A 13,250-nucleotide genomic window follows, 5' to 3' on the forward strand; every position below is an offset into this window, starting at 1 on the left:
GGTAATTTTTCATTTTTCTGAATCGCAGGACACGCAGGCCTGACCTTTAAACAACAAACCGAGGTCGTTTCTTTCACCATCACTGACTACCATTTAGTCATCGGTAAGGTGGATAACTGAACAAATGCTTCTTCGGCATGTTATTACAGGGTAGTCGAACGGATGAATGGATGGACTGGATGACTAGAAACTCCTAACAGTTTCATCTTCATCTGTCCCGCAAAAATGACAAATTTAAACCAGATGTTTCCCAACTTTCCAAGAAAGCAAAAATGAAGAATGATGATTGCTCACTGATGTATCGGACAGCAGGGTTGGCTCTGGTAGAACAAAGTCTGTAACCTTTGCTAACAACCATCAGGAGGCTCTAAAGGCTAATTAGAGCACAATAACCACTTCACCTCACTCACTTACTTCACTTATAGCACCAATAATCAGTTCACCTAAATGGACAATGCTAAGGAGAACATGATAGTCACAAAAACTTTAAAATCAACCCTCGCTCCACGGTACCTTTGCAGCTGCATAGTAGATGGGCACATTGATTGCCTTAAAAGCAAATTGCTGGATCCTGTCCATCTCACAAAAGCCAGAACAAAGAGTTTTCCGGCACCGGAACTAAAATGGCGAATGAAATGTAGCGTTGATCTGTCTACTTCGAATTTTGTAAAAGAAGATTAGTGTCCTACTTGAGCTTCTCTACGTATCTGTATAGATCCGTCTTAACCATCCATCTAATGCTTTGGACGGACGGAATATTTTTATCTGGTTTTATCTTGAAGCCAGTCAAAAAGTGCAGATACACAATTAACCAATAAAATGTTTTTACCTTACTAACCATTAAAACGTTTTTCCTTTCTGGTGTTTTATTAACTTTATTTAGCTTTAAAACACTATTCTAGTAAACCCCGTAACCGAAAGCATGGTGCATCTTACAAAGAGCTGCAGGTTAGTGAAGGAAGTCGCCCACATCCATAACGATTTGGAACGCCCACTATGTGTGAGCCACTGTGAGGCACCAGCATAGTAAATCTATCTGTTGTTAGCATGCCGGTTAATCGTCAGTGGTATAGGTCGAGCAGCAGAGGGATCACAGGAAGGACAATGCTCCTCCGGCATCCCGTTGGTCTGGTACATGTACGATTACCGTAACCATGATCGGCCATCCATCTTGCACAGTACTCCAGCGGTTCATCTTAATTGAGTATCTCCATAACTGCGAAAGCCTGCGGGCATTTAAGCAATAACAACTGGAAGTTCTGGAGCGTATCGCAAGCTCACCGGCATCGGTATAACAAGGATATATTCTCGACACTGGAGTTAATTATACGTTTTTAATAACTGTGACATCCAGGGCCCCCGTAACATCCAGGAACTTGTCTTAACCTGGTTACCTTATGAAATTTTCTGGCTTGGTGCTTTTATACCTTTTACACCTTTTATCATAATGTACGGTTTGTTACTGCAGTCGATCGCTGCGTATCTGCAAGAGACGTATGGAGAAATCATTTTTAAGAAAATAATCCATAAAGCGGGCATTCCGGTGACGATATTCAATACACACGACATCTATCCAGATGCTTACATGGAACAACTTACGGAAGGGGCAGCGGCGGTCATCGGAGACTGGCAAAGCGCTAAAGATTATCTCGAACTCTTTGGCCAGCTTTTTGTGCAGGTTTGTGGTTGCGAAATAATTAACGTTCGTTCATCTGTACTGTTACGTAGTTGCTGGTAAAGGTTCATTTTTTGTGAAACTGTTTGATCTAAATTTCTTTTACAGTACTGTCACACGTATGGACACGACAAGGTTAGAAATTATGGTGTAAAATGCCTACGTGAACATTTACCACATCTGGTGTTTCCTGGAAATATGTAGATTCTGCGAGTATCCGGAAAGAATTTTCGGGATGTAATGAAGAATATTAATCACATCCATCACTGTATGCGCTACAGTTATCCGCGCATGATCCATCCATCGTTTATTATCACGGCCGAAGATAGTTATGGAATGGTGTTACACTATGAATCCTGTCGGAAAGGTTACGCGCCGTACGTCACCGGACTAGTAAGGGTTAAATTAAGTATGGACCGTATAAAGCAGTTAATTTTCTCGAAAATTGTTCCATTGTGTGTGCCAATCAAATAATACAGGCGTCATATTGGAAAATGAGAATTTTAAATGATTTATCTGCTTTTGTACGCCCTGTGCACGGTTTGGACTACATTTGACAAATAGGAAGTTATTAACGTAATGTAAGACATTGTGTGACAATGTCCGTTTGGATCGCTTACACGGCTACACCCACACGGGTCAGGACAGGATCCCAGAAATGAACCACACAAAATTCTAGCGTATTATGAACCGTCTCTTGCTCACAAACATGTACTGAGCGTAATTAATTTTTAGCTGAAAGAACTGGCTCTGCGATTCTTCAACAAACGCCTGGGTAACGTTCGAGTTCTGCACGAAGAGGAAGTGCCGCACCGTGAAACATTTCTAACGGTGCTTCGGCTGGATTTTAACAACACCGGCTACGTGGAGGCACCCTCTATCTCGCAGATTGGACTTTGCCGGCGCTTTGCACAAATTACCACTAAGACCCTCTTTAATATACTGCCATATAGTATCTGTAAGTTGCGTGAGAAATCGCCACCTGTGTTGTTATTGTTCTACTACGAGTACCATGATTGCTGTATTTGTGGATTAAAAGCAGATTTGAATCACGCGTTGGTGGTTGCGCAATGCGGAGAAAAACTGAGTCGCCTGTTCAAAGACACAATCGAGGGTAAAACACTGGCTGACATTTTCCGACCAACCCAACCATGCTTTGACCTTTCTTTTGATATGGTATGGGCCTATGGCTATAATTTCTAGCATAATATTTACTTAAGCAAATTAGCAATTTCTCAAGAAAAAATTGTTAGCAACATAATCTGATTGGCTTGCAAAAAGCGACTTACGCAATAACTTTTTTATAGATTCTGCATCTGCAAGACGTACCTATTGAAATGGAATCTCTTCTGTACATCATGCTGGAGAATCCTAAAACGCGTGAAAGGGTTATGACAAAGCAGAAATTATTGCTCAAGGGACAATTTAAGCAGACATCGAGGAACAGTATTCTGTTCATGAGCTCGACTCCAACGTTAGCGAATTTGCTTTACTTTCTCTGTGCTACTACTGTCTATGCAGCAGCTATTTTTGTCTTGCTTGTCGCGCCTTTTACAATAATTGTTAGCGAAAAGATATTTTGCAATAGACTTGGGCACAATAGTCGCGCAGTTTTGAGGAAGTTGACAATAATAATTATTTTTAATGACTGCAGGGTAGGGGATCTGTCGGATTTGGAGCGTATAGGATTCTTCCTCAGCGATTTACCATTGCATAGCGGCTCCGCCGATCTGGCCGCCTGTGGCTGGCATTCGCATAAGCAGGTTTTCCAGCATTTTCAGACGGAATCGGAAAAAAGCCGCCAACTCGAGGAATCACTAACAAAGCTGGATGAATGGAAGAAACGGGGTGATATGTTGCTGGGATCCTTAGTTCCAAAGTAAGGCTTATGCATTTTACTTAATATTATCAACATGATTACTGTAATCGGCTTTCTGACAGTTATGTCCTGCAAAAATTGCAATCCAGCCAGATGAGTGGAACGCCAGGATACCACTACTGTGAGGTGAAAATCACAGACCGCCGCTCAAAAAGACTAGGTGAACTATATGCTGTACATTTTGTTCGCAGTTCTTCGAATCGGTAACCGTGACCTTTATCCGGCTGTATGATTTCGGGAGATTTTGGTACGCATTTATCGTTTACTGTCTTCCACAACCGTACGCTACTTTCATTACGGTACACTGTATAGTTCAAGCGTTGCTGCAACGGACCTGATGAAAATTGTCAGTCAGTGTTGGATGGCAATTGACTCTTTATCCGGTACAGATGTATTCAATTCATAAATGATGATGTAAACAGCCCTTTCCATTGCGACCGAACTGTGCTTGACTTACCTTTTGCGCCCCCACAGATAAGTATCGTGTTGTCAAAGTGGAAAACCGTGGAGAAGAATATTTGGTGAGATGCAGACCACCTTTACATTACAGCCACAATTCTGGGTGGCGTTTCTACAACGCTGGGCTTTATACGTAGATTGCCAGCGGGATTCCAGCAATGAAACCCTGTCAGCATGCTTCCGAAGCAGCCGCACTCTGTGTCGAGGTCATGAAACTAGTGGACAAAATGGATTTTCTGCGTCTACACGATACGCGATTGAAGATCCGAATTGGAATAAACACTGGTCAGTGTTGTTTGACTCATTAACAGTTCAAGATCTCGGTATTTTACAATAAAGTCTTGTTGGTAGGACCGGTTATGGCCGGTATTCTTGGATTCCAATTACCGCGATTTTGTCTTTTTGGAGACACCGGTATGTACAGCCTCGGTAACAGTGGGATAACCTAGCGTTTTGGTTTCTTTTACAGTAAACACCGCATCGCGCATGGAATCTACCGGTCTTCGTAAGTCATATTCGTAACTCTAATTCCTTACTCGCAAAAAACAATCTCACGTCAGCGAGGTTATAAAGTCAGTAAACTAGCTTGACCACGCTTCATTATTTTTCAGCATTTCGGATACAATGTAGTCAACAGACCGCGACATTTCTGAATTTGACAGAGAAATTCGTTCTGAACGAACGCGGCACTATTGAAATTAAGGTCAGACATGGATTCCAATTTCCAAATTCTTTTGCGCATGTAAGTGCGTTAAAAACGGGTTTAATGACAAGTTGTTGCAGGGAAAAGGCCGCATGAAAGTGTTTTGGTTAATTGCATATAAAACGCACATCTGATAAACCGCGTGGGTTTCGACTTTTCCTTTATAATTTTGATAAGAAAATTGCTGAAACCATAATTCCACAGTAAAATGTAGTTTTATACTGCTGTCAATAAATCAGAACAAAAAGCTACTTCTTTGGTATGGAACCTTTCGTTGTTGTGCGTTTTGATGAATTCGTTCGACAAGTGGTTACACTTTCCGGTGAGATTTTATCGGATTTGAGGGGTTTGAGTTTACTCTGACTATCACATTTTCCTTGGGATTTGGACGCTTTTGCTCTCACGCTGTCCGCTCTGGATTTCCACTCTACGTGGAAACTCGTGGAGTTTTTCGTTGATTGGCACTCACCCAGTTTGCTGTAGCTCATCGAGCACGGACAATGCGACAACATCGACGGCAACCATGGCGCTTCCTCTTCGGATGCATTCTTCCTGTACATCGTGGCGCCCTCTACCATCCCATCGTTTTGCGATAGAATACGGGAAAGGTGACCGGTTTGTTTCTCCAGCAACTGCCGCCGCAGGTGGTTCGCCGCAATCTGCATTTGCATATCGCGACGAGGATCCCCCGTCGGCCGGATCTTGCAGGGTCCGTACGGATCAGGATAGGCCAGAAGCAGGAGCTCCTGACGCTGGAGATTCTCAATCTCGTCCTCCAAGACCTTTATACGCGCTTGTGCCTGCTCGAACCGTTCATCGGGCTTGGGTTTGGTCTCCTTTGCGGCGACCAGTGGCAGTTTGGCACGGATAGCGGGGAGCTTTCCCGGGTTCGCCGCAGTTTGGCGGAGCTTCCTGCGTTCGGCCACAATAAACGTGGGGGAATTGCGCGTTTGCGCGACGAGTTTGATGGGCGTTGAAGGGGCATGATTGGTGGGTGGTTCCACAGTGAAAGTATCCATTGATTCGGAGCACTTGACAGGAAGTATTCGGAGAACCTTATTTTCATTCCTAGGATCGATGTCCTGACAGGGCAGTACTGAGGGTATTTGGACTGGAATTGGATCAAGTTGTCGCACATGAGAATTTTCATGGTGAAGAAATAAATTCAGAACTTCGACAAGCTTGCCAGTTATCTGCTTCAGACTGTGATTATTGTCAAGCGCATCCTCTGGGCGGCAAGCATCCCCTTCACCCGGATTGGCTGCAGATGTCTTTCGGGTCAAGGTCGTTGCGAGGAAATTTTCAATAGTTGAATGGAGACTTTCTAATTCTTGATAAAGGGAGTCAACAGAATTTCGTTCAACCCGCTCCATAAATACAGTACTCAAACACAGGCAACATAAAACCAGAATCTCTTTACCGACAAGCTACAGTATGTGGCCGTATGTCTCTGATACTTACCTGATTAATCTGGCTCCTTTGAACGTATCCATGACGATGCAGCTCTCCGCTTCGCAATAATTTTATTTACCACAATAAAAAACGTATATACTTGTACGTACTCTTCCTTACAAATTCACAGTAAGTACTGTTATCAATATTATGAATAAGTGCTTGTTTCAAAAAGAGGCACAATTTTTTGTCTTTGCAAGGTACCGAAGTAAGTAATTAACCTCTTCATGCGTACTTGTAGTACTTTAGCAGCAGCACTACGTAGTATTAATTTTAGCAGCAGAAAATTTATTGAATAATGAGTAAACGAGCAGAACGTAAACGCCTATCTAATTACGCGCAACCAGGTACGTTATCCTACGAAGTAAGTACGTGCCATACAAGTGAACGTTTAAGAATAATAACGTTGTTGTACAGTTTGCACCCGCTCAACTGCCTACTTTATAAGGTGTGGTAAATCTGCCACGAACCAGATCCACGCTAATACGGAATTTTACTCGAGTTAAACTGATGCACAATGTAGCCGCTTTAATGTACAGATACCGCAGTTTAATTTATTGCCATCGTTATGCAGGAAGCCCATCTTCGTTGTAGACATCATTCTTCATCTTCATTAATTACATTTAACACAATCACATACGCACATCTACCGTTAACGTTACAGTCATATGCCGCATCAGATTGGCTCACTTTTTAGACGTTCGGTTCAGAGCAAGGGACACAATTCTCACATGCTGTAGGTTGTTAACTTTTGTCAGCCAGTCAGTCTCATAATCTCATTAAGGCAATCCTTAGAAAATATTATTCACTATGAGCATTTTCCACACGAGAAAATCAAGAGGGCAACTTTAAATAATTAACTAATTTCTGGATATCCTCGTCGGTCGAGATACACCCACGGAAAGAATCTTCATCATGATCTGCACGAATAAACATCTCTCATTTCCATGTAGAATAATTGATTGTTTTGGTCAGAATCACAAGATAAACATCGACATTTCGGAAGAATCTCGTCGCTCCATGGCTTTTGGGCTGTGTTCAAAAGAAGGTGGCCACAAAGGTCACAGTCATCAAGAGGAACACAGTTACGGGTGATAGTTGGTTTGTTGTTCCGGAATCAAATGGTGTGTAGCCGCTGGATCGGTAACGTAGCACCTTCCTGTCGCCTACTTCCTGGACGGGTCGGTTGTTCTTGTCAATATACTTAGGGATATCGTTTGGATGGTGGTCGTCCGGAAAACGCTGCAGACTTCGGAATGCATCCAACTATACAGTGTCAAAACACATAGTAAGCGTTAAACAAATACAACGGAAAGGTCATAATTGTAGAATTTCCATGCCTAATGCTGAGCATGCGATGCGTCTTTTTGCGTCCCTTGTATTATAAAAAATCATTCTAAACATCGAGCCCGATAAATAACAAAACAATTAAAGACAAAATGTTTCAAAAACTCGTTTTTACTCTGTACAATACGATAGTTGTATGTTTAAGAGACCCTCGTTTTTGCTAGCAAAACGATGTCGAGTATTTTACGAGTACATATGTAATAAACAATATACGAGTATCAAAGTGCAAAAACTTGCTATTTATTTCACTGGATAGAAAAGTGAGTACAAAGAGCCCTTAATTTTTGTATCTCCTGTTTTGCTTTGGGAATTCTACCATACGGATATTATTTGTCAACTTAGGTTTTGTAAGGAGTTCGATAGCTCGCGCGCGACAACTAAACTTTTGTTAGTTGCCTTCGTCTGGTCTCACCTGACTTTTGGAAACTGTAACCGGTGCACGCATGACTGACCATTGGACAATTTGGTTACAGGGAGGCGTGGTTAATGAACCGTTGTAGCGGAAGTAATCGGCATTATGCGGCAAGAGGGATTTCAGTGTGAACCCGGGAAGCCTGATATATTTCGTTTCTGTAATGACATTGCATTTCCATCATCGACACAGCGTTGAGCAGTGCGCAGTGAGCCGGCTGTCAAGTGCCGAACCAGACAGCCATGCCGCCGCGTTCCTACCGTTCGTTGCAGCAATTTGGCTTAAGGCGTCGGTGATTGGCTTGAGATGCTCGTTAGGAGTGTTTGCATACTCGAAGAACACACCAATAACCGCCATCCCAATCTCATCCTGCATTAGAGCATCCGCTGCTTCGTTGCGGCGTGAGTGCACGATATGCATCTGTTGAGCAGCAGATGAAAGACATTAATTTAAAATCGTTGTCCTGACGTGTGCCGATGAAGTAACAACATATTCTCAGAATCTCAGGAACTTGGGTTTTGTAACTCACCTCTAAAGGATACAGTCGTCCGTCTATGTGATGCTCTGAGCCTTTCATTTTTTCTCCCCAGTGGAAATGCAATTGCGTGAACTGATATTTTGCCCTTAAGCTTCCGCCTTGTAATTGCGGTGGGCAGGTGTAATTTGCACTGATTGCCACTGTAAAGAGAAATTTCCGCCTTTACAAGACCGCAATAGCCTTATTTTATTGTGGAAAAGAATTTCTGCTCTACATACGCTAGAGTAAATAAATGCTAACCGCATCAGGAGAGCAACCTTTATCGTTACTAATCGTATGTATTTCTAAGGTATACGCGATAAATCAATCATTCTGCAAAAGTTTCTGTATCAGATTGCACGTATACTGTAAAATTTTTCCACCGATCCAGCATTTGCCCTTTTCTTCAGTAGCTACTGTACACTGAATACCGTAGACGCATGTGCGAAGAACTAGACTAGTTTGTACATACAGCGCATGTCACACAGAATTTGCGGCACATACCGGTATGGCCGTTATTTTGAAAATTCCACGTCCGCCCGGGTGGGAATTCATCGTAATCGACGAAGATGATCCTTTGCAGCGAGGGATCATCGATAACTTTTAGGGAATCAAAATTAATTGGACTCTGATGATGACGTCCACATGCCGGATATTCGTTGGCCCATGAAGACGGAGGAAACTCTCCCTCCACTACAAGAGCGGTAATGCAGTTAATTTGGAATGTTAATCTTGATTTGTGAAACCGATACGTAAGGAGCAACAAAATGTTTTCATTTGCGGGTACATGCAACGCTTGTTATATCCAAATACAGAAATGAAAAAGTTAATGGAACGTATGTTAAAATGGGCTTCACAAATTTCTACTCTAATAAATTTTGGAACGCTTTTTTTGCTATGAGTGCAAAACAGCTACAGTAGTTTAATCATCTATATATGAGAAAAGGTTAAACTAAGGAAAAGACAGCATTTGTCGTGTTTTAGTCGACATTTCGCTAAATCCTCTTGTAAACACCATAATTATCCTCAACACCGCCCAAACCGTTTTACTACCGCTAAACGGCAAGTAAATTGACGCCTAAAAAACCCCTCGTTCACAAACCTTTTCCGTGATAGCCCCAGTGTTCCGTGGCACGCGCAACGGCAAAAAGTCCAACTGCAAGCACAGAAGAGAGAGGAACCAGTCAGTCAATCCCTGTCAATGTCATTATCGTACAGCAGGAAGTCGTGTGGGAATTCTTTTATGACACTAAGAGATGGTCCAAGGTTACTTTCTCTAATACGCGCTGGGGGAGTTATGTAAGTGCACCGCGCCTATATAGTCATTATATCGATCGAGCTGGAGCCCGAGTACTTATTTCTGCACTATGAGCGAGCAGTTTTCGGGGGACAATGGAAAAATAGAGAAAGTTCTCTTTTACTGGCATCGCCAAAGAATTTCTATTCAGACTGATATATGTATCACAGCGCAGGTTACAAGGTAAATATATCTGAACGACGTCAAAGGTCACACGTAGGGGGATTCATTACGAAACGTTTACAAATGGATTGTGTCAAGTTGGCACAACTGACCAATTCTGTTTGACTCTGGAAATCGATGAGGAAAACCAACGCAGACGTTTTTGCGCTGGTTTGTTAGTGCAGTAGTGCCAGAGATTACAAACCGCGTGTAATTCTTCTGACAGCCTAAATGAAACCGTTTACATGAATACACTGCACGAAAGAAGCCCATTTTGTGTCTCCTTTTAAACTTTTGCCAATGCAAATGAAGTTTTTCATCATTTCACCCAAATCGAAGGCTTTTTTCCGTGCGGCCTGTTGGTTAAACAGGCATGCATTATTGATTACGATTGATATACTGTATGTCACCTTGATTAAGACTCATCCAGTACTGTAATGATTAAAGCAATAAACGCAACGCACAGCATTTATCACAATACTGATATGCCTGTCGTTTGCAGTATGCGACAGGCACAATGCCAGAACTGCGCCTAGCTATCGTTCTGTGCAAAACAGATTAATCCCGTAATGCAGGTTGCCGCACTGCTTGTCGGCTAACTTAATCCTAATGACTCCATGGAGCTTAATCCTTGTTTTTTCCTTTAATCGTTTGCCTGGCTTGCGCAGTGGGCGTGCGGCTGCCGGCACAGCTTTGTGTATGTGTATACAAGACCGCCGGTAAACTTAATAATGCATTTTCAAGAACACATTTTATGGATTTTTTCCCCTCGGTTCTGTAGGAAGCGGTACGGCCGGCTGTTGAAGGCCCAAGTAGTTGTGGCGCGCTGTGTACAGTGTGCTGGAGTAGCTATTATTGATTTTTTTTGGCTGTTGCCTGTGGGGGGTTAACGCACAAATTCCCTCTGATCGGAAGCATAAACCAGCTGTGTAACCTTGGGAGGAAGATGCTGCACGGCAGCTGTCCTCTGTGTTACAGCCTCGTACATTACGCTGCTAAATCGTTTCCGGGTTGCGGAACCTTTCGGGTTTCTGGTTATGCAGGAAATCTATGCCTCATTTGTACTACAGGAAATTAGACTGCAAATTATTCCACGTTTTATACCGATCATCATTTATGTTCAAATACCGAATTCCATTTTCAGAATGTAAGAAACTTGATGCCTACTATAGATCACAGCGCAGAAGAAAGAACCTTCGGATTCTATACGCAGTAACTTTTGTTAGTCTCTATGCACGGTATTCGAAAAATACCTTTTCTTAACGCAGAACAGAAAATAAACTAAGTCATTGTATATGATCTGTTGGAAAATTACAACAAATTCCGCAATCACAGCACACTAAGCAGCTGATCAAATAACTGCAAGTTGTACTTCGTTGTTTTTCAGTATTTCTATACCGAAATTGTTCAGACTGACGCAGCTATTATCAATCACTAACTTCAACTAAGTACATTAGCTGCGATGTATGCTTTGACGCAAGATGAGTCCCGTTTTCGTGATCTTTCTGTCAGCAGAAATATTGTAAAAAATTTCTAGCGTTGCAAAGGTGCGCTCTGAACACATGTTGCATTACAAAAATAACATCGCTCGAGTACGAGTAGTCATTACCGTGCAATTTAATGCACTCTTTTATGGCTGGATTACTCGACTTCCGGCGCGGATTGCGCACCTATTCTGAGCCTGGTATTGACAGGTAGCACAAAATTCGCTACTCCTTTATGTAAATTGTCCTGCGATTTGATCAACACCACACGACTTCCCGCTGTAACTATACGGCTGTAAATATAATTTAATGGGCCGCAATAGAGCATTAGATTTTAATTATGTACGACACACAGTTGTCAACATACCGGTAAAGAGATACGCTGGGCAGGTGAACTGCCAGGCCAGTTGTCGTCGCCGCTGCATTGTACATGTGTCCAGCACCGGTCCACGTCACAAACGTATTCCCACACTTTCATAACACCATGGACAAAGAATAATGCATCCGGCAGCAGCCAGCCAATGCGCGGTATGCAGCCTGACAGTGGCAGTGCGACGCAGCAGCAGAAACAGCATTGAGCAATAAATCATCAAGAAGGGTGTATATCATATTGGCCATATTTGGTGTTTTTTCTCCCGGCCGTCTCGCGATTTTCCGGCGTTGTTTTGTACTTGGTGGCGTGATTGAGATTGGGACAAAACTGACAAAAGATGCAAATGCAAACCAGGAGAAACGCGATCGAGGGAGAGCAGGCGAAAGCGTTATACACCAAAGAGAGCCGCACGCCGGAGAAGGAGAGAGAGGAGAAAAAAAATCAACGCATTTCCTTTTTCAAGTTCACAACGCGTCGATGTGTGTGTGTGTTTGTGTGCGCGGGCGCGGAGATGGCGAAACACCAACGGCAAGCCAGCGCAGCAATGAAAGAATATTAACGTTGCCGGCGTTTGGCGCGCTGCGTTACACGATACACGCATATATACATATATATATGCACCAGCGCGAGGGATCTTCTTCCCATGCGATGACGTCAGCGGCGTAATCCAAGCACCCGTCGGCATGTCGATCAATAATACTGCCGGCTTCCTGCTGGGAATGAGTTCCTTTTCGATCCCGCCCGTGAAATCCATATCGACATTGGCTAAATATCGGCATCATTAACAGATGTGGTCTGCGATTTCGTGGAAAATTTGCTGGATACTGAACAGCACCATGCTGCGTAGTTTGATTCACTTTTCCGGTTGAATCATATTTCTAGAAAAACGTAATTTTGCTAATTTTATCAGATTAATATCGGGTGTTTAATGTTTGACTTGTTAATTTTTGATTTCCATTCTCGTTTCTTGCGCAGAGCTGAGTGTATTATTCACATACGCATGACCTTTGCAGCGGCAATGCCACGTACGGATTTCGCCGGTCGTTGGCTGGCAAGCGAAGATAAACGATTGACGGCAATGGTGCTGGTTGATTGTGCGGATTTGCAAGAGTCGAGCAACTGTTAACGTTGCGTAACAGAAGAATCCATAACACTGCTGCTTTCTGACTGTATAGCGAGCTGCGCACAATTGGACCGCACCACTACTAACTGGCTTGCCCCGTCTCCGGTTACCGACAAATGTAAGTCGTTTATTGAACTTGGAAAAGTGCTTAGGCTTAACCACTGCAGTCGGTCGCGTTCCTCTGTTGACACTGGCCCGAAACTGCAGCGGATGCAGTGGATGTGTTGGATAAACGTCGGAGATTGCAGCCACGTGCGAAAACGACATCTGCTCAAATATTTATAGGATGGGAGTCTTTTTTCAAGCTGTGCCGCTCTGGTTTGTCCATGTGTAGTCGAATGTAATTTTCAGGAAAAATAAACAGATT

The 13,250-nt window shown here is 43.0% G+C and overlaps 2 protein-coding genes across 2 annotated transcripts; one reads left to right on the forward strand and one right to left on the reverse strand.

Annotated features, from left to right (window-relative positions):
* The first annotated feature begins 1,447 nt into the window (after positions 1-1,447).
* Positions 1,448-4,936, forward strand: LOC129591163 (soluble guanylate cyclase 88E-like). The gene is made up of 16 exons (XM_055486745.1): positions 1,448-1,678; positions 1,784-1,810; positions 1,880-2,068; positions 2,411-2,633; positions 2,718-2,851; positions 2,983-3,149; positions 3,330-3,554; positions 3,617-3,680; positions 3,746-3,801; positions 3,867-3,937; positions 4,029-4,075; positions 4,151-4,298; positions 4,365-4,427; positions 4,483-4,518; positions 4,625-4,716; positions 4,797-4,936. Exons 1-16 carry the CDS (start codon positions 1,448-1,450, stop codon positions 4,848-4,850), a joined length of 1,827 nt encoding a protein of 608 aa, XP_055342720.1. The 3' UTR covers positions 4,851-4,936.
* A 1,771-nt stretch (positions 4,937-6,707) lies between these two features.
* LOC129587721 (putative carbonic anhydrase 3) lies at positions 6,708-12,331 on the reverse strand. The gene is made up of 7 exons (XM_055481632.1): positions 11,755-12,331; positions 9,547-9,600; positions 8,949-9,137; positions 8,457-8,605; positions 8,188-8,347; positions 7,928-8,085; positions 6,708-7,434 (listed from the first exon to the last, which is right to left on the reverse strand). Exons 1-7 carry the CDS (start codon positions 11,810-11,812, stop codon positions 7,207-7,209), a joined length of 996 nt encoding a protein of 331 aa, XP_055337607.1. The 5' UTR covers positions 11,813-12,331; the 3' UTR covers positions 6,708-7,206.
* Between the last annotated feature and the right edge of the window lie 919 nt (positions 12,332-13,250).

The sequence above is a fragment of the Paramacrobiotus metropolitanus genome, unplaced genomic scaffold, assembly GCF_019649055.1.
Source record: "Paramacrobiotus metropolitanus isolate TYO unplaced genomic scaffold, Prichtersi_v1.0 Parri_scaffold0000001, whole genome shotgun sequence".
NCBI classification, from domain to species: domain Eukaryota; kingdom Metazoa; phylum Tardigrada; class Eutardigrada; order Parachela; family Macrobiotidae; genus Paramacrobiotus; species Paramacrobiotus metropolitanus.